Genomic DNA, 24,743 nt, shown 5'->3' on the forward strand with positions numbered 1-24,743 from the left:
GGCACAGGTGTACTGGTGAAGTCAACAACATAAAGCTTTAAAAATGTGTTTCACAGGTGCCCACATGAGCTAAATCAGATTCGTGGACTAAAAGACATTTTGGCAAAATATTGGTATAGTAATAGTTTATTGCCTGGTGATCACGTTGTGGGCATTTTGTTTTTTTTAGACTTTTCAGTGATTTTCCAAATTTTTGCATTAAGTAGTGAGAATGGAGTACTTTTATAATCAAAGCCAAGCAATATTAAACTATTGAAAAGTGAGCTAAGCCCTGTGGGAAGATAGTAAAAACCAGCTTACAGGTCACAGGATAAGGTTGTGTTTATTTTTTCCACTTTTTTCCCTCATAAAAACAATACAGCTAATGTGTAGGCAGTTTGGGATTCAGAGAGAACCAGCCACCCACAGCCCAGCCCTCATGACTGCCCTTTTCCCTTTGACTTAACTCTATCCAGTCCATGCCCAAGTTCACACGAATGTTTACTTAATTGCAGTCATCATCAAAAAAATTTAATCATTCTTTTACTTACTTGTATTATGTATATATGTGTGTGTGTGTATATGTGTATATATATGTGTGTGTGTGTATATATGTGTGTGTGTGTGTGTGTGTGTATATATATATATATTTTTTGAGATGGAGTCTCACTCTGTCCCCCAGGCTGGATGGAGTGCAGCAGTGCAATCTCAGCTCACTGCAACCTCCACCTCCCAGATGCAAGCAGTTGTTCTGCCTCAGCCTGCTGAGTAGCTGGGATTACAGGTGTCTGCCACAATACCCGGGGTTTCTACTAAAACCGTGTCATTGGTCAGGCTGGTTTCAAACTCCTGACCTCATGATCTGCCCGCCTCGGCTTCCCAAAGTGCTGGGATTACAGGTGTGAGCCACTGCACCCGGCCACAAAAATTTTATTTTTAAAAACAAAATTAGGTAGATATACAATGATAAAAAGGGATTTTAAGGATAAAAATATCCATTGCCATAATTTTTCTCCTAAATAATAACACATTAGCTATAAGATCTTTTTTTTTTTTTTTTTTTTTTTTTTTTGGAGATGGAGTTTCGCTGCTCTGGTTTCCCAGGCTGGAGTGCAGTGGCGCGATCTCGCTTCACTGCAACCTCTGCCTCCTGGGTTCAAGTGATTCTCCTGCCCCAGTCTCCTGAGTAGCTGGGATTACAGGCACGCGCCACCACACCTGATTAATTTTGGTATTTTTAGTAGAGATGGGGTTTCACCATGTTGGCCAGGCTGGTCTCAAACGCCTAACCTCAAGTGATACGTTCGCCTTGGCCTCTCAAAGCGCTGGGATTACAGGTGTGAGCTACTGCGCCCAGCCAGCCTCTTATTTTTTAATTTTTAAATTTAAAAAAGTATATTACTTGGATTATATTTATAACATCCATATAGCTCCTATCTTTTAAAAATTACTATTTTGGATTATTTCCTTCTAAAAGGCTCATCTGTAGTTTAGCCTGTTGCTGGGTGTGAATTGTCAAATTGCATTCTGAAAGGATTTGAGCCGTCTGCATGGTCACCAGCAACCTGGGAGAATCAGTTGTCTCACATTCATTGCGTTCTTGGGGATTTCCATGTTCCTCCAAAACATTGTCCACCTGCCGTAATATCTTCCTACTAACTTTATAACCATGTACAACTGAAAACATGAAGCCCCAAGTACATGTCTCTGTAGAGGACATGAGCAGCCAGTCAGTAGAAGGGAAATGTGATTGTCACTCGTGTGTGGAACCTTATTCAGCTATGCCAGTGGTTCTCATGTGGGAGAAGTCTTGTCCCAATAGGCCTTTGGCAATGTTTGGGGACATTTTCGTCTGTCACGTCTTACAAGGAGGCTGCTGCTGGCATCTAGTGGGTAGAAGCCAGGCACACTGCTAAACATCCTATAATCCACAAGACAGCTTCCCACAGTCACGTTTTATCTGGCCTAAAACATATACAGTGCTAAGGCTGAGAAACCTTGAGTTAGGCTGATAATTAAAGAATTGCATTTAGACAGAAATGAAGTACCTCAGTCTTTTTATTCATCCTTAAAGACACCTTAATACAAATATTTCCCTCATATAGCTTGAAACATAAAAAGCCACAAATGGCCTCACTTGATAAATGTTGCCCCAGAAGGTTTTGACCTAGCTGGAAATCAGAGCCCAGTGACAAAGAAGGAATCTCTGCTCCCCATGTAGGAGAGCTTGGGCCCAGGCGATGGGTGGACACCTCTAAGCTGGGCTGGAGACACTTGTAGGATGCACTCCTTTTGCTCCTGGCAGGTTGATACCTAGATTGAAAGCTCTTTCTGGCTGCGTCTGTTTCACTACTTGTGCCCAAGGCCCTGTACCAGATATGCGATGCTTCCCAGGGATAATGTTCGTGGAGTGTTGGAAGCAAAAAAGAGCTAGTTATTCTTAACTTTCTTTGGTTTATAGGCCCTTTGAGAGAATCTGATAAAAAGTACGAACACTTTGTCAGCAAACTTATAAATGGACACCTGCCTAAAGTGTGCAATTTGTGCAAATTCTTCGGGCCCTCCCTTAATTCTGCACTCCCTGCCTTAAAACATCCTGTCTGGTCTAATCCTTCTATAGAAGGCAGTGCCAAGAACACAAAAGCTGATGGAAAGGCCAGGTTTCCTGATGTACAAGGTAGTGTTCTTAGCGTTCTTTCCGTTTGAATCAGCCAGCACACATCCCACTTTTTACTCTCCTACACCTGTGGCAGGCATCGCTAAGCAATCACTGCTCTCCATCTGAAAATAGCCTTGCGTTCTTTCTCCCTGAAACACCTGGAGTCAGCATATGAGATGAACCACTCGCCATCTCATCTCCCTGCTATGAGGAGACAGTTTCCAGTGTTGATACTGGAATGTAAAGTAATACAGTGATGGTCGGTGCCCTGGGTGATGGAATCACCTGCCCCGATAGATCCTTGTAGTGAACACATTCCATCAGTGGTACTCTGGCCATCAGTTGCCCCAGTTAGAATAATCACTAGTGGCCAAGTCCTGTATTTCTCTCCAATTTAGCTCCAGTTAGTGCTGGAATATTTGCCAGTTACATGTAAGAAAAAGCCAACCTGAGTCTTCAGGAAGAAACGCTATCACAATCTGCATGACCTTTGTCTCAGAATTGAGGATGGAGGTAGTTCGGCTCCTGGCTCTCAAGCTGGAACGTGGAAAGCCGCACTTCATCTGCAAGGCTGGGAGATAAAGGCTCTTTGTACTTGATTTTAGCGGGGCTGGGAGCTGGGGCAACCAGTACTTCCCCTTTGCAGGTTTAAAGGTTCGGGGATAGCAAATGACCTGCTCATTCAGTTCTACAGTATACAGACAGCTTTTTGTTCGCTCTGTTTCGGCTCCTGTGCACTAGTCTACCACCTGTGGCTTGTATGTTTGTGAGCATTGTATTTAAATGAAATTTTCACCTGATCTCTCAGCTGTCCCAGGTCAGGAACTCTGCACTGCATTATTTCCGCAGCACCTGGTACTCTTCTCTGTGTGTGGTACATTGTGACCCCATGGTGCTTTGCACTGAAGGGTATATTCCAAGAGTCAGAGGTTGAGTGTGGTCCTCACTCACATTTGGCTCTGAAATGCCTGCGACTCAGAAAAGGCGAGCTGTGTGGTGGAGAGAGCACGACAGGAAAGTGCCCTGGAGTCTGGCTTCGGTTTCCGCCTGTCTCTGACCCTGGTCCGTGCCAGACAACCGTGTCACCCCTTAGCATTCTTATTTACAAAATGAGTGGGTAATTCTCCTAATTACTTCATAGCTCTGGCACTTGTCGAAATACTCTTCAAATAAATTCCAGGCAGAAAGCTGAAGCAACGCAACAACAATTCAGCTGAGTGTCCTCCAGTTCAAGTTTTGATACTACCCACTTAGCACAGACCCCCGGGTTAAGGGGCTCCACCCCACACACCTGCTCCCACTTCAGATGCCAGCCACAAGTCCCACATGTCCCCCAGCCCCCCTCACTTCTGCCTGGCTGGCCACAGCTTTAGGATTACCCACCACCCCCTCAGGTTTGATCATTTGCCAGAATGACTGTCACGGAATTCAGGAAAGCTATTTTGACTTTTACACAACAGCCCAGTGGTAGAGTCCTAAGGTGAGGGCTGGTGCCATGGAGGGGACAGGAGCGGCCGCCCCGTGGAGTCAGCCATTCCCATCCAGTGCATCATGATATTCCCCAGCCCGAAAGCTCCCTAAGCCTTGTGGTCTGGAGTTTGTCTGAGTCTTTTATATAGCATGATTCATAAAGCTGTCAGCCACGGGGTTGAACTCGATCTCCAGTCCTTCTCCCCACCCCGGAGGAGGTGGAGCTGAAAGTTCCAACTTTCCAGTCATGTGGCGGGTTCTTCTGGCAGTCAGCCTCCGTCCTGAAACTCTGACGCCCATCCTTCCCCACTCCCAAGACCCCTCATTAGTATAAACTCAAGTATGGTCCAGAGGGGCTGGTTGTGACGAGCCAGATACCCCCTCAGGAACTTCCAAGGGTTTTAAGAGCTCTGTGGCAGTAGCCAGGGACGAAGACCAAAACATATATGTACTTTTTTATTCTACAGATTGTATGTTAAAAAAAATTTTTTTTCCTAATCAGTAAAGTTCACTGCTTTAGAACAATGGGATGATTATTTTTAGTGTGTTTCTTTTGGTGGTTTAATCGTTGAACGCACACATGTTGCCCTGTCTTAAGCGCGCTCTTCAGATGAAGCGCCTGACGCCGGAAGACGGTCTGTGTCTCTTATGGAAGTGGATGTCACCGTCCAGCAGAGACACAGCCACAGACATCAGGCCCTTCCTTTGCTTTCTCTCACCAAAGGAGCCAGTGCATCAGTCAGATGAAGGAGGTGAAGGAACAGTGTGAGGAGCGAATAGAAGAGGTCACCAAAAAGGGGAACGAAGCTGTAGCTTCCAGAGACCTGAGTGAAAACAACGACCAGAGACAGCAGGTAACTGGGGAATTTTTGCCAAGAGTTTCTAGAAGGTACCCCTATCTTGAAGCATTTTGTTTCTTTTATGTGCTGCCTGGCTTTCTCTAGACTCTGCCCTCCCTTGTGGGCTTGGCTCCCTGAGATACAACAAAGCAGAACCTGGTCCTGGGATGACTGGACCCTAACCAAGGGTGCTGGCCTCCAGTCCCACTACCCAGGCTCAGGGCTTTACGGGAATTATCGTATTTACAGCTCGCAGCCAGCCTGGGAGAGAGTTGCTGTTTTCCTGATTTGAGGACCCCAGGCCCACGGGAGGGGTGAAGTTCTGTGGCAGCGTCACACCACCTGGTCAGTGGTAGAGCCCATCAAGGCTTCAGGTCTGGCCGGCTCCATGTCTCGTGCTCTCATTCCGCCTCCCGTGCAGAGCACAGCCCACGAAGCTGCTGCTCGAAGCCTTCTGGGTGATCTTTGGTTGGTTTTTAAAAAACTATAGCAGCTTTATTAAGATATAATTTGCATTCCCTATGATTCATAGAAAATTTACAATTCATGGGTTCTGGGTGTATTCACAAAATTATGCAGCCATCACCACAGTCAATTGCAGAACATTTTTATTGGCACAAAAGAAACTCTGTATCTCTTAGTTCTCTCTTCATTTACCTTCAGTCCCCACAGCCCTAGACAGCCAACTGCTAATTTACTTTGTGTCTCTTGATTTGCCTCATCTGGACAATTTCCTGTCAATAGAATCATGTATGTGTGGCCTTTTGTGTCTGGCTTTCTTTTGAGAGGGCATCTCGTTCTGTTGCCCAGGCTGGAGTGCAGTGGTGTGATCTCGGCTCACTGCAACCTCCGCCTCCCAGGTTCAAGCGATTCTCCTGCCTCAGCCTCCCGAGTAGCTGGGGTTACAGGCACCCACCACCAGGCCTGGCTAACGTTTGTATTTTTAGTAGAGATGGGGTTTCGTCATGTTGGCTAGGCTGGTCTCGAACGCCTGACCTCAAGTGATCCGCCCACCTCAGCCTCCTAAAGTGGTGGGATTACAGGCGTGAGCCACTGCGCCTGGCCTGTCTGGCTGCTTTGACTGAGTATAAATGCTTCAGGGCTCATCAGGGTTGCAGCATGCATCAGTACTGCATTCCCTTCAGTGGCTGATTAATCCATCCTGTGGATGGACCACATGTGGTTTATTCGTCATCAGTTGATGGGCATTTGGAGTGTTTCCACATTTTGGCTATTATGAATAATGCCGTATGAACATGAAGCTTTTGTGTGGTCATATGTTTTCATATCTCTTGGATATTACCTAGGAGTAGAGCTGCTGGGTTATATGATAATCTATATTTAACCTATTGAGAAACTCCCAGACTTCTTCCAAAGTGGCCATACCATTTTCCACTCCCACCAGCAGTTTATGAGGGCTTCAGTTTCTTCACATCCTTGCCAACTCTTGATACTACCTTTTTCGTGATACCCTTCCTAGCAGGTGTGGAGTGGTAGCTTATTGTCGTTTGGGTTTGCATTTCCCTAATAACTATGATATCCCTAATGATACTGAGCATCTTTTCACATGCTTCACTGGCCATTTGTATATCTTCTTTGGAGAAATGTCTATTCAGGTCCTTTGCTCATTTTTTAATTGAGTTATTTTTGAGTTGTAAGTTTTTAGAATCTATTTTACTAAAGATATAATGGACATATGATTTGCAAGTTTTTTTTTTTTTTTTCAATTCTATGGGGTTTTTCACTTTCTTGCTGGTGTTTAGTTGAAGCACAAAAGTTCTTAATTTTGACAAAATCCATTGTATTTGTTTTTTCTTTTGTTGTGTGTTCTTGGTGTTGTATCTGGGAACACTTTGACCCAAGATCTTGAAGATTTCCTGTTGCATTTTCTTCTCAGAGTTTTATCATTCTTAGTTCTTACATCTAGGCCTATGATTCATTTTCAGTTAATTTAATGCTTGCATATGGTGTGAGGTAGAGCTCCCGCTTCATTCTTGTGTGTGTGTGTGGATATCAGGTTGTCTCAGTATCACTTGTTGAAAGAAAGACTGCTTTTCCCCCACTGAATTGTCTTGGCACCTTTGTCAAAAATCAGTGTGCTGTAAGTATGAGGGTTTTCAGTGAGCCTGAGTCCCTTGGCTGTGTATGTCCCCTATGCTGCTTAGTACCCACTCCCTACCCCAGTGGGACAGACTGGCTAGAATGCGCTGGAGTTGAGTAGCTTCCTTCTCCCATGTGGAAGTCTAGAGCTTACTGGAGTTGGGTGTTTCATTCCCCCAGGTCAGTTAGGCTCTGATAATATCCCAGCAGGGGCTCTGGGTAATACACTCCTCCTGAGGGCCAGCCTGGTTAAGGAGAACAGAGCTCTGTGGCCTGTTTCAGAGTGGTTCCTTTCCCCGGCCACCTGCTGGAAGCACAAGCCAATTTTTTCTGATATTTACTGAGAGCCTGGTTGAGCTCCTAGGGGTAAAACTCATAAGTATGGGAGCCCCTTACGACTGGGGCAGGTTTTTTACTTCTATTTTCTTTCTTTCTTTTTGAGTTGGAGTTTCGCTCTTGTCGCTCATGCTGGAGTGCAGTGGCGCAATCTTGGCTCACCACAACCTCTGCCTCCCAGGTTCAAGCAATTCTCCTGCCTCAGTCTCCTAAGTAGCTGGGACTACAGGCATGCACTGCCACACCTGACTAATTTTGTATTTTTAGTAGATCTCAAGTTTCTCCATGTTGGTCAGGCTGGTCTCGAACTCCCAACCTCAGGGGATCAGCCCATCTCAGCCTCCCAAAGTACTGGAATTACAGGCGTGAGCCACCACACCCAGCTGGGGCAGGTTTTTAACTCTCAGACTCATCCACACTGAGCCTCAAACAGTTCATACATGACAGGTCAGGCTCTCCCACCCCAACACCAGTTCCCTCGGTGACGTCTGCCCGAGCCTGTCCTGGTGAGCCGGGACTCACCGTATTGGACCCTGTCTCCAGGCTTGAGGACAGTGATTTACACTCTGTCCTCACCTCTCCTGTGGATCCAAGAAGAGCTGGTAACTTTTCAGTCTGTTTAGCTTTTTACTTGTTGTTAGGACTGAGTGGTAACTTGTAAGCTTCTCACGTGAGGAACTGAAAACTCGAAGTCTTACTTTCCTCCTCAGCACTGCTGGAGCTGCTTCCCGTAAGTTTTGGTATGCTGTGTTTTTGTTTTGTGTCAAAGCATTTTCTTTTTTTTTGAGACAGAATCTCGCTCTGTCGCCCAGGCTGGAGCGCAAGTGCCATGATCTCTGCTCACTGCAGCCTCCGCCTCCCGGGTTCAAGCGATGTTCCTGCCTCAGCCTCCCAAGTAGCTGGAATTGCAGGCGCCCGCCATGACACCCAGCTAATTTTTGTATTTTTAGTAGAGATGGGGTTTCACCATGTTAGCCAGGCTGGTCTCAAACTTCTGACCTCTGGTGATCCGCCTGCCTCAGCCTCCCAGAGTGCTGGGATTGCAGGCGTGAGCCACCGCACCTGGCTGGCCAAGCATTTTCTAATTTGCCTTGTGGTTTATTGTTGGACTCACTGGTGATTTAGGAGTGTGTGGTTTAATTTCCAAATATTTGCAAATGTCACAAGTTTCATTCTGTTTTGATTTATAATCCATTCCATTGCTATTAGATAATTCACTTTGTGTGATTTTAGTTATTTAAGTGTATGGAGGCTTGCTTTGTGGCCTGCCATTTGTTCATCCCGGAAAATATTCCGTGTGTACCTGAGAAGCAGGTGCATTTCCCCTTGCTGGGCTGAGGGTTCTGGAGATGTTCGTTCTGTCAAGGGGCATTTGTGGTGTTCCTGTCTTCTTTTTTGTTGATCTTCCGCCTAGGTATTTTATGATTCTATAAATGCTTCCCCTCAGCAGAATCTCTGCCCAGTTTTATTCCGTCTTGACAGTACTTTCTGGGAGACCTTGACTCAACCTCTTGTCTTCTGATGTACGCCACGTGACCAGGGCGTGACCAGAGTAGACTGTGGCGTTTCTCGGGGTCTTGGTCGGAAGGATGTGGTGGTGGGATTGGCGGGATTCTTGTACGGCTTCTGCTCACAGAGCCCTGCCCTGGCGTTCTGTCCTGTGCTTCTGCTTCAGCTTCAAGACCTCAGCGAGCCTCAGCCCAGGCAGCAGGCAGCAGGCCTGCCACGTGCAGAGGTGCCACAAGGGAAAGGAAACGTGCCCGGTAACAGCAAGTTCCAGACTCCAGCCCCCAGTTCCGAAGTGGTTTTGGATTCGAAGAGACAAGTTGAGAAAGGTAAGCAGAGCCCAGCAGTTGCCCTGTTCCCTGCTCTCCAGAGCCCCGTCACAGGCAGCGGTCCCAGCGAGCTGCTGAGCAGTCACTGAACCCAGCAGCGGGCAGCCAGGAGCGGGTGTGTCTCTCTGGGCACCTGGAATTGCAGCACTGGGGCTTCTTGTGTGTCTGACTGATGTGTCCTCCTCTAAACGAAGTGCCTTGTCCTTTGGCAGCTGTGTAGAGAAAGGCCCAGGCTGCACCTTTATGCAGGCCATGGGTGGGCTTGTGGGACTCGGGGGAGGAGGCTGAGCCCCAGACACTGGGAACCAGGAGGCTGCTGTCCATGGGCAAGCCCCGGGTGAGCCTGCCTGCCCTGGCTCCCAAGTGCTTGTCTCCAGCGGACAAGACGATCAGGTCACTCAGCAGGACACCCTCTTCCCTTTGTACCTTGTCAAGATAATTGAGTCCAGCTTTTGGTTTTTTTTTTGGTAAGCTACTTTTCCCTTCGTCGTGGTTCTGACGATGAGCCGCAGGCACAGAGAGGCCTGCAGTCGGTGGCTGAGATCACAAAAGGAGCTACCTGGTTGTTCTCCTGTGTGCAGCCCACCCCACCCCCATTCCTTGAGAAGGTTCTGGGAATTGAGTGGAATGAGGTTTTTCTTTTTTTTTTAAATCAAATGCTGGTGAGGTCACAGCTAACTGTGTTCTGTGCACAGAGGAAATCAATGAGATCCAGGTGGTGAGTGAGGAGGAGCCTCAGAGGGACAGGCTGGGGCTGCCACAGGAGCCAGGCCAGGAGCAGGTGGTGGAAGACAGACCTGTGGACGGAAGAGGCTTCGGGGGAGCCAGAGAACTGGGCCAGACCCCACAGGTGCCAGCTGCCCTGTCAGTGAGCCAGGAAAATCCGGAGATGGAGGGCCCCGAGCGAGACCAGCTCGTCATCCCCGATGGACAGGAGGAGGAGCAGGAAGCTGCCAGGGAAGGTGGGTGTGAAGCTTCGGGGGCCGCCGTGGACTCCCTTCCACCAGACACCCAGCCACCTCCATCTCCTTCCCAGCACCGACGGAGCACCCTGAATTTGACCAAACACAGTCCACAATTTGCCAGTTCCTTTTCGTTTGAAGGTTTCTTACTCGTTTTCAAGAGGGAGGCGGGAAGGAAGAGCGGCACATGCTCCAGAACTCGAGGTTCTAGATGCAGGGTCGGTGAGGAGTCGCGGGGACCTTGCGGGTGGGCGGCCTGGAGATGGGTGCTTAGCATCCAGGGGACGCCTTCTCCTGGCAGGCCGGCCACATGGCCCATCTTTGCATCTCCACTGTCGTGCAGTGTCTGGTGCCATTTAGACAATCAGTGCCTAGTGAGTGAATGACCGAAGGAAGGAAGGAGTATTGGGTAGATGAAGGTTCATGCGCATGTGAACATTGAGCAAACTTGACATGGGAATCCTTTTTGGTTTGGTTGACTTTTTTCTTTTTAAAGAAATAAAGGGTAGGAATCAGAGATCAACCGACTATTCCGGGATGTATTTCAGTCCCTTCAGATGTGGAAAATGTCCTTCCCACCTGAGCCAGGAACACTTCTGAGGATATGACACCTGCGCTCTGGGGTGGACCAGTCACACAAGTTGGAGAATACACTGATTTGCAGAAGTTACTCTGATTCCATTTCAATCTAATTTTCACTTCATTGTCTTTCTGAAGAACGTGTCCTCCCAAGTTCCAGTTAAAAGAAGTGCATGTTGTCAGCCTCCCGCTACGTATCCCTGCTGGGTCGCTGTGTTCCGTGCCCATGCAGCAAGGAGACGCTTATGGTGTGTGAGGCAGGGAGATCCCACCGGCTGGCTCAGCCTGTGGCGCTGCAGCGTCAGACCCCTCAGCGGCTGGTCACGAAGTGTAACAAAAGGTGGGCCTGAGATGCCACAGTGCCTGTAGGATGCACTGCTTCTAGACGCAGGGGTGGTGACCTCACTTGAAGAAACACGCAGGCCTGTGCAGTTTCCACCCCAGGCAGTGAGCCAGAGAAATAGGCTAGAACTGCTTTTCCAGGTGTGCACTATTTTAAAAAAGATTTTGTGGCTCACTCCTGTAATCCCAGCACTTTGGGAGGCTGAGGTGGGCAGGTCACGAGGTCAGGAGATCGAGACCATCCTGGCCAACATGGTGAAACCCCATCTCTACTAAAACTAAAAAATGAGCTGGATGTGGCAGCACATGCCTGCAATCCCAGCCACTCAGGAGGCTGAGGCAGGAGAATCACTTGAACCCGGGAGGCAGAGCTTGCAGTGAGCCCAGATTCCGCTAGTGCACTCCTTGCTGGGCGACAGAGCCAGACTCCATCTCAAAAAAAAAAAAAAAAAAAAGATTGTGTTTACCCGCCTGCATACACATATAAAATATGTAAGTTAAACCCTTTGAGTAGGTCTCTTGAAAGCCTTTTGTCCTCATCTTCTCTGGCTGCTGCCCCTCCAGGGGTGAGCAGAGTAGTGGCTTCTCGCGCTGTAAGTATGAGGGACGGTTTCTCCTGTGGCTCACGGCGGCAGCTCCATTTCCTCTCTCCATTCTAAGGAGATGCTGTCATTAACTATAGATACCCGTTCCTTCCCAAAACAGTGGCACTTTCTTTTACCTTGAGATTTGAGTTGTTCGCTAGTTTCTCCGTGTTCAGCCTAGAATGCACCCTTTTATTTAGGGCCACGCTGTCTCTAGATTCAGAGTTCAAGTGGAGTACACATAATGCACGTGTTTGTCCCGGAACCCAGCCCATGCCTCCCTGCCATTTCCAGAGAGGCAGCCGACAGACCTGATTGTGAGCAAGTATGGCTAACACCCAGCACCTGTGCTCTGATACTCCTGTGACATCAAGACAGAAATGATGTAGCTTATGTTTTATGTGCTAATTTTACAGGGAGAAACCAGCAGAAACTGAGAGGAGAAGATGACTACAACATGGATGAAAATGAGGCGGAATCTGAGACAGACAAGCAGGCAGCCCTGGCAGGGAACGACAGAAACATAGATGGTAAGAATGGGGCCTGGGTCGGTGGCAAGGTCAACTTTCATTTCCCCTTTCTGGTCCTTCGCTGTGATTATCCAGTGAATCCCCAACATTATATTGTAATTAATGGGTCATTGCAAAGAGACCGTCTCTTCTTTGGGAGCCTTTGAAACCAGGGGCAGTGGAGGGAGGTGAGGGTGGAGAAGCCTAAGTTGATGAAAACCACTCGGAAAGCCTGCATCGTTTCTAGAAACATTCAGTGTGGCTCAAGTCTTTAAGTAGGATGATTTTTCAGTGACTTTCAGGGATTTGCAAACAAAATGGCTAGGTCACTACTTAATCAGTCTGCCTCCCAGATGAAAACCCCCGGGATGTGCATAGAGCTTCCAGGCAATTATGAGAGCTGCCCTTTGTAGTGTTACTTTGAATTTTTGAAGAGTCCAGGCCAGTATCTTGTAGAATGTATCAAACTCTGGCCTTGTCTGTCTGCTTGTGATGGATTCAGGCTGATGAATTCTTGCTTCTCCCCAGGAGGCATAACAGCAGGTGGTCCTGCTGGTGGTTGGTTGATCCCTTAGCTAACGTGCCCACGAGGTCTCAGAAGGGCATTTTCCTTTTGCTATTAGTACATCATCTAGAAGAGGAGGCTTTGAACTTGTGTGGCTTTACCATCCATTGAGGAACACTGCCCAAGCGGTGACATTTTACATGCTGCCACCCCAGCACATTTAGTACTTGACATTGTGTAAGGAACCCCTCTCCCTCCTCCCACACACTTGCTTGTTTGGTATCACTATGGACTTTCTTAAAATACATTTTTCTGGGTCAGGTGCGGTGGCTCACGCCTGTAATCCCAGCACTTTGGGAGGCCAAGGCAGGCAGATCATGGGGTCAGGAGATCAAGACCATCCTGACTAACACGGTGAAACCCCATCTCTACTAAAAATCCAAAAACTAGCCGGGCGTGGTGGTGCGTGCCTGTTGTCCCAGCTACTCGGGAGGCTGAGGGAGGAGAATCACTTGAACCCAGGAGGCGGAGGTTGCAGTGAGCCGAGATCGTGTCACTGCACTCCAGCCTGGGCAGTAAGAGTGAAACTCCGTCTCAACAAGAGAACCCAAGCCATGTGACTGGTTTCCCACAGCCTGGATACTGCTGATTGTAGAGTCATGGGGCAGTTAAGCGAGTTCTCCTGGCCTCTTTTCTGTAGAGTGGCAGCTAGACCCAGAGGCTTGATGAGACTCAGGTCCAGACTCAAGCCCTCGGTAAGATAAGTGGTGGTGTGTTCTTTCATCGGGAGGCACGTCATTTCTGGCTTCTTTTTTTTTTGAGTTGGAGTCTCGCTTCATTGCCCAGGCTGAAGTGCAGTGGTGCAATCTTGGCTAACTGCAACCTGGTGTCTTTCTTTTTGTGATACCAGTTGATAGTCAATGCCTGTATCAATTCATTTTTATGTCATTTGTTAACTGGAATGTTCTTAGAAATAGACACTTCGGCTGGGCGTAGTGGCACACGCCTGTAACCCAGCACTTTGGGAGGCCAAGGAGGGCGGATCACCTGAGGTTAGGAGTTCAAGACCAACCTAACATGGTGAAACCCCGTCTCTACTAAATATAAGAAAATTAGCTGGGTGTGGTGGCGCATGCCTGTAATCCCAGCTACTTGGGAGGCTGAGGAAGGAGAATTGCTTGAACTCAGGAGGCGGAGGATGCAGTGAGCTGAGATTGTGCCATTGCACTCCAGCCTGGGCAACAAGAGTGAAACTCCACCTCAAAAAGAAAAAGAAAAAAAAGACACTTCAGTGGTATTGTTTGTTTAAGGTAGACAGGATAAATGCTTGATGTTTTTCACTTCAGTGGTATTGTTTGTATAAGGTAGATATTAGGATAAATGCTTGATTTTTTTCCTTTTTATTTAACAGTTTTCATGACTGAATTATTTTCCCGTCTTCCTCTGAGTGTGACTACTTTTAAAATATCATCATAAACTTCAGAATTCAGCAGAAATCCTCAGGGCAGCAGGAGTAGTTGTAACAACTACTTCACTTCAGTTTTGGCCTTGCTGATCTTGCCAGTGTCTTTTCTTTTCTTTTTCTCAGACCGAGTCTTGCTTTGTTGCCCAGGCTGGAGTGCAGTGGCATGATCTCGGCTCACTGCAACCTCTGCCTCCTGGGTTCAAGCGATGCTCCTGCTTCAGCCTCCCAAGCAGCTGGGACTAGAGGTGCGCGCCACCATATTCAGCTACTTTTTGTATTTTTAGTAGAGACAGGGTTTCACCGTATTGGCCAGGATGGTCTCGATCTCCTGACCTCGTGATCTTCCTGCCTTGGCCTCCCAAAGTGCTGGGATTACAAGCGTGAGCCACCACGTCTGGCTAACAATGCCTTCTTTTATTACCATTTGGCCAATGCATTATTCATTTAATGTTTTAATAAAACTTACATTTTTTTACCTTTTCATTTTGAAATAATCTAGATTTTTTTAAAAAGCAAAAAATTTCTGTATACCCTTCACCCAGATTCACCAGTTGTTAACATCTTATATAACCATAGTAAAATTACCAAAATAAGGAAATTAATGCTGATACAATGCTATTATCTGTAGACTTCGTTCAGATTTAGTGAGTGTCCAATTCATATCTTGTTTCTGGTTCAGGATGATACACTGCATTTATTGTCAGACCTCTGTAGTGTTCTTTATTGTGGAGCAGTTTCTGTCTTTCTCATTTGTGGTGTGGGTCTGTTTTGCAGGATAGGGGCCCAGTTATTTGGTGGAAAGTCCCTCAATCTGCGCTTGTCTGATTCTTCAACAGTGTCCCCCTAAAAATTATCTTTTATATTTATCCAGGATGTCAGTTGTTTCAATTGGCAGAGTTTGGAATTTTTAGAATGCAAGTCCTAATTTGAATTTTCAGCTGTCTTCATTTAGGCAATTTTTTAAAAAGGCAAATGGCAGAATACACTAGCAGCCAGACTTTGAAGCAAATACAAAGTCTCCTTCTGTTCTTTGTCATTGACTCCACTCATGTGTGTTCTTGAGCATGTTTCACGGTCTGGTCACTGTCTTACCTCTATTCTAACAACATTTTTTTTTTTTTTTTGAGACGGAGTCTTGCTGTTTTTGCCCAGGCTGGAGTGCAGTGGCATGATCTTGGCTCACTGCAGCCTCCACCTCCCAGGTTTAAATGATCTTCCTGCCTCAGCCTCCCGAGTAGCTGGGAGCTGGGATTATAGGCTCGTGCCCAGCTAATTTTGTATTTTTAGTATTTTTAGTAGAGACAGGGTTTCACCATGTTGGCCAGGCTGGTCTCGAACTCCTGACCTCAGGTGATCCGCCTGCCTCAGCCTTCCAAAGTGCTGGGATTGCAGGTGTGAGCCACTGCGCCTGGCTCTGAAACCTTTTAAATTGGGCCTAGTGTCCTACTAAATGCTTGACTTTGCGGTGAAGCCTTTTTGGATCTCTCATTTCCTACACTCACATCGTCCTAAGGACTTGACCTTGTGCAAGGTTTGAAACAAAGTAGGTAAGGTAAAGAAGATGAGTGCCTTGGTAGCTCTCTGAAGAAGCTGAAGAAATGTCAACATCAGCTTCAACATTATTTTAAGATTGTCATTGAAATAGTGAGACCTTACTTGCTCCAGGGAAATTGGAAGAAAAAAGCATTAGCTCCAGCTTTATTAGAGCCTTTAACAGATACCATTAATTTAATAAGGCAGTTATTTAAATGAATAGTCATTAAACTACCATTTAATGTGCCATAGTTATAAATCAAGACCGTGGTTTTAGGTTTTATTTGTGATGTTCCTTTTTATGTTTTCTGTGTGTGAAAGGATAGAGTAAGACCAGATGGTAGAAGCTACACAGACATCAGCTCTGTAAAGGGAGAGCTTTGGAGTCACAAGAGCTGTCTGAAGCTGTGGACGGCTCTCAGGAGGCAGCGTGTGCTGTTGGAAGTGCAGTAGCAAGGGAATCACGCTGCACAGGAGCGTGGTGATTGTATTAAAATGTCACGAGTGCACTCGATACTGTCCATTTCCTATGGCACATGGGGCAGTATGTCACTGTTACAAACAAGTATGGAATCTTTAGGTGCTTCAGCTTTGTTTCATGGCACATTGTTGGCCATCCATTTGGACCCTTTGAAAGGGGAGGAGTTCCAGCTGGGCGCAGTGGCTCACGCTTGTAATCCCAGCACTTTGGGAGGCCAAGGCGGGCGGATCACGAGGTCAGGGAATCGAGACCATTCTGGGTAACACAGTGAAAACCTGTCTCTACTGAAAATACGATGACAACAAATAATTAGCCGGGCGTGGTGGCGGGCGCCTGTAGTCCGAGCTACGCGGGAGGCAGAGGCAGGAGAATGGCGTGAACCCGGGAGGCAGAGCTTGCAGTGAGCCGAGATCGTACCACTGCACTCCAGCCTGGGTGACAGAGCGAGACTCTGTCTGAAAAAAGAAAAAGGGAGGCGTTCCCTTACGCTCTCACAGGGCATGCAGTGGGGGTGTGACTCACTTCTTCAGTGCCCCACAGCTCAAACCCCTAGGGTGAGCACGCGGACGGGCAGGTCGTGGGGAGGATGGATTCCCACCTCACAGCAGCATCTAGGGTTGTGTGTTTACAGCTCCTGGAGCCCCAGTGGGTGTGTGCGCTCCTTCAGCTTAGCTCAAGTAGACCCTCTGTCTTATCGGAAGGACAGAGGGCTTTCTGTATCCTGGGTTCTTGCCCTAGTGTACTGAAAAAATCAGATCATGTGGGCCTGGAGAATGGATGCAAGATTTATTGAGTGGTAGAAGCAGCTCTCAGCAGATGGATGGGGAGCCAGAAGGGGGATGGTGTGGGAAGGTGGTCTTCCCCTGGAGTCGGGCTGCTCAGCAGCCGGGATCTCCTCTTACTGTCCTTGGCCAGATTTCCCTCGGCGTCCGAATCGTTCTGCCGTCAGTGGCCTGCCGGCATCTTTCGGTGTGTTCTGCCAGTGTGTTCTTCTCGATGTCCAGTTGCCTGTGTGTGTGTGCCCGCTGGGGTCTCAGGGTTTTTATGGGCACAGAATGGGGGGGCATGGCAGGCCGGAGTGGTCTTGGATAATGCAGCATTTGAGCATGAAGACAGGAGTGCTTGTTCTCATGTAGGTCCATGGACACAGGCCTGAGGGTGGAGCCCTTGCCAGACACCCTGCCCTTCTCTACCCAGCACTTCCCTGCCCTCCTCCCGTATCACCTTTGCCATCTTGTCCTTGACAAGGAATGCACCTCCCAATTACAGTATTGTTGTGGGAGATACAGTCCTCTTTATGACAGTTTCTAGAAATTGATAAAATGGGACCTGCCTAGGGCTGGTATCTCAAAATGTTTAATACTAGATTACGTGTATTTTTTTTTCCTTTTTAGTTTTTAATGTTGAAGATCAGAAAAGAGACACCATAAATTTACTTGATCAGCATGAAAAGCGGAATCATACAGTCTGAACTGAACTGGAATCACATTTCACATCAGGACTGAAGAGATGAGTATAAATGTTCATGAGGGACTGAATACTGAAAACTGTGAAATGTACTGAATAAAATGTACATCTAAAAATGATTATTGTGAAATTTTAGTATGTACTGTGTGTAGGAAAAGATTGGTCTTTTAAAGAGTTTTTTGGGGGTACTTTTGAAGTGTCTAATAAGATGTCACAATTTTTGATAATAGGTATTTCATGAGAAGTTCAACACCAAAAATGGAACATAGTTCTTCAAGTGTTGGCGACAGTGGGGCTTCCTGATTCTGGAATATAACTTTGTGTAAATTAATAGCCACCTATAGGAAGAGTCCATCTGCTGTGAAGGAGAGACAGAGAACTCTGGGTTCCCTCTGATGTCCTCCTTTCCACGTGCTGTGCCATGCGTTGGTGCCAGCCTGTTATCTGTTCTGACTGACTGACTGGCTTATGCTCTTGTGCAGTCACTTCTGATTCTGACAATCAATGGTCTAGAACACTGACTGTTAACACAAATGTCACTAGCAAACTAGCAACAGCTTTAAATACAAAGCTGTTTTGTGTGAGAATTTTTAAAAAGGCTACTTGTATAATAACCCTTGTCATTTTTAATGTGCAAAACGCTATTAAGTGGCTTACAATTTGAACATTTGTGGTCTGTATTTACTTTGCTTCCTGTGTGTGGGCAAAGCAACACCTTCCCTAAATATATATTACCAAGAAAAGTAAGGAGATTAGGCTTTTGACAAAACAGGCCAAAAGGGGGCTGACCTAGAGCAGAGCACAGTGAGAGGCAAGGCATGAGAGGCGAGTTTGTTGTGGACAGATCTGTGCCTACTTTATTACTGGAGTAAAAGAAAACAAAGTTCACTGATGTTGAAGGATATATACAGTGTTAGAAATTGGGATTGTTTAGAAAAACAGGAATACAATGGTTGTTTTTGTCATAGTGTACACAATTTAGCTTGTAGTAAATGACTCACAAAACTGATTTTAAAATCAAGTTAATTTTGAAAATTACTATTTAATCCTAATTCACAATAACAATGGCATTAAGGTTTGACTTGAGTTGGTTCTTAGTATTATTTATGGTAAATAGGCTCTTACCACTTGCAAATAACTGGCCACACCATTAATGACTGACTTCCCAGCAAGGCTTTCTAAGGGATGAGTGAGAGGATCCACAGGATTTGAGATGCTGAGGCCCAAGAGATCTTTTGATCCAACCCTCTTATTTTCAGAGGGGCAAATGGGGCCTAGAAGTTACGGAGCATCTAGCTGGTGTGCTGGCACCCCGGGCCTCACACAGACTCCCAAGTAGCTGGGACTACAAGCACACAGTCACTGAAGCAGGCCCTGTTTGCAATTCATGCTGCCACCTCCAACTTAAACATCTTCATGTCTGATGTCCTTTTACCTTGTCGCTAAGGTTAAACTTTCCCACCCAGAAAAGGCAACTTAGATAAACTCTTAGAGTACTTTCATACTCTAAGTCCTCTTCCAGCCTCACTTTGAGTCCTTCTTGGGGTTGATAGAAATTTTCTCTTGCCTTCTCAATAAAGTCTCTATTCATCTCATGTTTAATTTGTCTGCATACAACTGCTGAGAAATAAAATATTCTGTTCAACTTTTAAAACGTGTCACAGCTCTGTTTTTTGCTTTTCCCCTTCATCCTCTGTTAGATCCTTAAAGAATCCACCCTCAAACTGTGGACTAAGGACGTCGGTTTGCCTTAAACCTTCTGTGGAATGAGATGAACTGTCAGTACAACATCTTCAACCCACAGGGCCCCAAAAGCCTGTGTGCTTGGCATGTGTGCAGTCTGCACGCTTTCTCCAGGCTGCCCTAGGGATCACGGCGGATTCAGCCAACAATGGAGAGGGCTGTGGGCTGTTCCAACAAAATAGAACAGTCACCTGTGCTGACACGCATCTGTAGTTCTAGCGTCCCAAGTGGCTGGAACTACAGATGCGTGTCACCATGCCGGCTAATTTTCTGTATTTTTAGTAGAAACGGGGTTTCACTGTTAGCCAGGCTGGTCTCAATCTCCTGACCTCATGATCAGTTTAGAGACTCAACAGAGCTGTTGCATAGTAACTTCATGTTGAGTCTCCAAAATTTGATACTAAAGGCTTGGGGGTCTCAGGGAGGCAACGTGGCTGCAGCCTGAGTGGCTGAACGGAGAGGGCAGAAACGAAGTAGGAGAAGTGGAAGGGGCCAAACTGGCATTCTGGGTAAAGACTAGGTCATTCATTAGAGAACAGTGGACTTTGAGTTGTCAAGTGACCATGCTTGCATTTTATGATCTTTTAAGATCATACCAGCCACTCCACAAATACAGAGAGTGGGGCAAGTATGAATATGGGGAAGTCAGTTCTTCAAGCCCAGTTGAGTCACTGTGTCTTTCCACACCGCACGGTCTACACCTCAACTGACTTTCCAGCTTCTGCCCCACCGCTTCAAGAAAGAGCTCGCCCCAGTCACCAGCAATCTTTACTTGCCAAGTTCAATGGGCTCTTTTCAGTCCTTCTCTTAATGGCCTTTGAGCAGCATGTGGCCCTGCATTCTACTTATTTTCCTGATAAGTCTCCTCTGCAAGCTTTTTCCAGTGCCCAGAGCACAGCCAAAGAGGAACAAGGGAAACCACCACCTCCCCTAAACTTTTCCAAACGGTGCGCTTTGACTATTTAAGGCAGTATACTGTCAGAGTCTTGTGCAAACAAAACGGTGGAGCAGGCACGCTTGTCAAACAGTGGCCTGGTATGACTTTGAGGTACTCTTCCCTGCAGCCTGTCCCACCACCTCACTGGCCTCCCCATTCCCTGGCCCTCCGAGGTCTGTTCCTTGGGACCGATCTCAAGGCCCTTATTCTAGGAGCCCCCTGAGCAACGGCAACCCCCAGAAAATTACAGTGACTGTAGTTACTTAGTCCTCAGTTCATCTCCACCCCAGATGGCACTTCCCAGTTCGAGATCAACGTACCTTCCATCTTCAAGATGTCCCAAAAATATCTCAAGGTCTAAAGCAATCTTTATCCCAAACCTGGTCTACCTTGCGTAGATAACTAAGCAAGTGGCACCACCACCGTCCAGTTGCCAAAGCCAAGAAATTTCTGAAAAATCATCCTTGATTTTGGCAGAAACTCTCATTTACCATGTCCCGTTAGCTGTTAGTTCTGAAAACTTTTGATTTCATCCACTTTCTTCCACCTGCTCTGCCACTACCTTTGTTAAGACCAACGTTTTCTCTCTCATGACTGGATTCCCTGCCTCCCTTTTGAACCGGTCTCAGGCAAGCAGATTTGATTTGATCCCATCATGTCCCTGCATAAAAGCCTTCAGTAGTATCTACCAACATCAGAATAAAGTCCAAAATCTTTAACCTGGCCTCCCAGGTTTTTGGGTATCGGCTTCTCCTTGTCTCTCAAGTTCATCTCTGCCATCCTTTTCCTGCTCTGTACTTCAGCCAGGCTGCCACCCTCTCCCCTCCAGCCTGTGCACATTCTGTCTGGGACCCTTTTCCCAGCAATGCCTCCTGAATCAATGTGATGGGGATTTGTCGCCTAAAGTTTCATATGGGGCAGTTCTCCTACCCAGCATATGGCATATTCCTCACTGCATTTTCAATACCTGTTGCTTTTCTGCATTCGTTGTAAGACTATAAAAGCTCTATGAGAGAAGACTGTCTTATTCTAGTTTTTTCAGTAAGTACCCTGAATGGCAGATTACTTTAAAAATTATAAAATGGCAAATTTGTTTTTATAGTTAGAAACCTGCTGTTTAAAAACAAAAACTAGCCAAGCAGGCATGTGCCTCTAATCCCAGCTACTCTGGGGGCTGAGGCAGGAGGGCTGCTTGAGCCCACAAGTTTGGGTCAGTTTGGGCAACACAGTGAAACCTCATCTCTAAACAAACTAAAAACCAAAAATTAAACCTACTTAAAGGAAACCACACGATTCTGTAACATACACTGATAAATCTAACACTAATCAATCTTTTTTTAGTTGATAATAGGTTAATAGGAAAACTTTTACTTAGGAAGACCTACTTCAAAATAACCTAGATGCTCAGCTATACCAGGAGACCAGCAGACTCAATCAGACATAGTGGCTAAAAAATGCCAGAGCACCCTCTTAATTAAAAGTGATCCCATCATCTAGCAGGGCCTTTGTTGCATTACTCTATATTCCTTTTTTTGCTTTTAAGGGGGACATAATTTTTATACTTTATATCTTGGCCACTGGGAAAGAAGAAGAATTTCTCAGCTTTCTAACTTGCTTCAGGCTCTCTTCTTGGTTGTTTGCCAAATGTCCATGCTCATTCCGGTTTCCTCTTTGCTTTTTCTTTTAATTCCTTGTTTCTTGTCTTGCCTATTTCCTACCATTCCTTTGCCTTTTTTCATTTAAAGCATTCAGTAATTACCAGCCAGAAACAATGTTTTCATTCTCAACAAAGTAACTAAATCAGTAACAGGTATACTCTTCATCTCTCCATAATTCAAGTTTCTATTGTACAGGCTACTTAAAAAAAACACACACACATTTTTAAAAAGATTTTTGGGTTCTGAAATTTCAGGATGCCTAATGGCTGTTCTTGAATAACACAAGTATTACCACTCTTGGAAAGGAAACCCAGGAGAGCTCATTCGCTGCAAAGAGGGGCAACAGGAACACCCTTAGCAAGTTCAGTCAGGTTAGCTGCTTTAAAATACTGCCAGACAAGTTTCACTATCATGTTTTTATGAAAGATATCAAATCGGAGTTAAGATATTTGAAGCTGAGAACCTTTTTAACCACAGAGCAAATATAAAACTGTCACTAGTCTTAGGCTAAGCCATCAAAGCCAATTTACATCACAGAGTGGCTCATTTTGCTAAGAGTATTGCCTGCTACAGAGGACAAAAAGGAAGGCCCAAAAGGCCTAGACAGCTGCCATCGCGCACATCAGAGCGGAGACAGGACAAGCGGGAAAGGAAGGGGAGGGCCTCTGGCAGCAGGCACTTGGAAGCACAGGGGGATGTAGTCAGTTTTTCAAAGCCAGAGGATACTTAACAGACACCCATTTGAAAATGTTTCATGGGTTAAACTGAATTATGAAGTAAACAAAAAGGAGTACACCACATTTAAACCTAGACCTAAATTTTAATCTATATACATTTCTATCTGCCTCCTTTTTGAATAATGTCACCAGCAAACATAATGTATAATCTTTTAAAAGTGCCAAAAGTAACAGGTAAAGGATTTTTTTTTACACATCTGTATTCTTAGATATATAATTTGTGATGTCATGACACATAAAAAATCACAATTTTCATGTAATTTAGTTTCTATCTTAGAAGTCCTCCCAAAAATCTCTTCTAAATGTATTTTACCAAAATCTCATACAAGTGTTTAATTAACCCCTTGATTTGAAACTTCTTTTGGATAACGTTTTAGAGCTACTCAAATGTTAAAGAGCATACACCTTCTTCAGTTCTTAACATGGACAAACAGCTACTGTTTCTCATCTCCAGCAGTGCATTTTTTTTTTTGTCAAGAAATTTATTAACCTTTATAAACACTATTTTCACTCAATCATTCATAAAAAATGATTTGTGATTAAATCTGTAATAAAACCATATAACGTTCATCAATGCATTCAATAAGACCAGTTTCTTCCATGAAACATAATAAACCACTTTAAAACAGCAGTTTTCATTCACGTCATATAAGGCTGTCAAACTAAAAGTGTTCCTTACAATGAGTTGTTATCCAAGAAATCCATCCCACTTCCCGTGATGTGGAGCCTGGTGGTGTGCCCTCCAAGAGTGGGGCCTGAAAGAAGACTCTGCCCCTTTACGGCCACCTTCCCAGTCTCTCTCAAACAAGTTTCACAACAGGAAAATATTTATGAGCAGAGAAATCAAATTCAGGAGGGACCTGTTAAAGAAAACCCAGAAAGCCAATTAATGTATCTACAAATATTCAGATGGTACACAAAACAAAGACTATTTTTATTTTAGAGTTTCTTGTGTTCTTAGAAACAAGGCAGCACAAAATAGATTTTAAAAACTAGGTTAATGGCAAAAAAGATAGGATATGGAAGAAAAACTGATTAATTTGTTTTTGAGTTTTATGAAGATCATAAGAAAACAGGCTGACCAGCTGTTTTCCATCTTCAGAAAACAGTTAAAAAAGATAAATAGTCAAAAATTATAGAAAAGGCATTCAGTTAGATCAGGGGTCAGCATACTTTTTAGTTCCAGGGTAACTGACAGAACTAAGCAATGAGATGAGAGAGTCAGTCAGTAGGAAACCAGGGCAGGAGAGGAGGAAGGCAGATCACAGGAAACAATGGAAGAAAACAAGGTGCACAACACACACAGGCAAATGCCTCCACGGCTGGCCTCTCCACAGCGCAGAATCTGTGCTCAGAAATACTGACGTGGCATAGATGATACAACATTACCAAAAAAAAGCTTACAGACTCCTCTTCTGAGCCATTACAAAGAAGTCTTTCATTATTAAAGCACTCACTTTCCCAAAGGCAGATGACATTTAAATACCTCGTACTTCTCCCATAAAATTTTCTTTACATAAATTTTCTTTTTTTACCCCAAGTTATTCAGTAATTTACACAGCAAGGAGATGGAAAACATATGAGCAGACTTTAGAAATTTTAACCCAACAAAATATACATCTCAAGGCAAAATGGCAAGCTCTAAGTTTTTGCTGCTGAACTAAACTTTTTAGAATGATTTTTGTTCAGTGGTTTAATTCTTCCTGTAATATTTACACATCTTATTGGAAAAAATTATGAAACTTCACAATAATTTAAGACCACTTCTTTTTCCCACAACGTACTCACTTTAGATTCCTTTTTGTGTCCTCCTGCCAATAACTTCATAACCACAAAGTTGGGTTTGGCAACCTTTAAAATTCTATTAACCTGAAACATGAACAAAAAACTATTGAAACATTAACTTCATAGTCAAAATTTCTCTTTTTCTTTTTTGAGACAGAGTCCTGCTGTCAACCCAGGCTGGAGTACAGTGGTAAGAATATGGCTCACTGAAGCCTCAACCTCCTGGCTCAGGCAATCC

General features: G+C 45.4%; 2 protein-coding genes across 9 annotated transcripts in view; one reads left to right on the top strand and one right to left on the bottom strand.

Annotated features, from left to right (window-relative positions):
* Window positions 1-19,299, top strand: part of GOLM1 (golgi membrane protein 1) — a 73,684-nt gene extending 54,385 nt beyond the window's left edge. For both annotated transcript variants that reach the window (XM_003911873.2, XM_003911874.4), the window contains exons 6-10: window positions 4,833-4,962; window positions 9,059-9,218; window positions 9,914-10,180; window positions 12,102-12,215; window positions 17,573-19,299. In XM_003911873.2, coding sequence (XP_003911922.1) covers window positions 4,833-4,962; window positions 9,059-9,218; window positions 9,914-10,180; window positions 12,102-12,215; window positions 17,573-17,649 — 748 coding nt within the window. In that variant the 3' untranslated portion in view covers window positions 17,650-19,299. The remainder of the gene's footprint in view (window positions 1-4,832; window positions 4,963-9,058; window positions 9,219-9,913; window positions 10,181-12,101; window positions 12,216-17,572) is intronic.
* Window positions 19,300-19,960: 661 nt separating this feature from the next.
* NAA35 (N(alpha)-acetyltransferase 35, NatC auxiliary subunit) overlaps window positions 19,961-24,743 on the bottom strand; it is an 89,458-nt gene continuing 84,675 nt past the window's right edge. For 3 of the 7 annotated variants that reach the window (XM_021927603.2, XM_021927604.2, XM_021927602.1), the window contains exons 22-23: window positions 24,509-24,589; window positions 23,521-23,580 (exon numbers count right to left, since the gene is read on the bottom strand). In XM_021927603.2, the coding sequence (XP_021783295.1) occupies window positions 23,521-23,580; window positions 24,509-24,589 (141 nt within the window). Of the gene's footprint in view, window positions 23,581-24,508; window positions 24,590-24,743 lie in introns of all 7 variants that reach the window. The other 4 variants (XM_021927600.2, XM_021927601.2, XM_021927598.2 and 1 more) reach the window with 3 other exon arrangements.

This window comes from Papio anubis, chromosome 13, assembly GCF_008728515.1.
Source record: "Papio anubis isolate 15944 chromosome 13, Panubis1.0, whole genome shotgun sequence".
Lineage (NCBI taxonomy): Eukaryota > Metazoa > Chordata > Mammalia > Primates > Cercopithecidae > Papio > Papio anubis.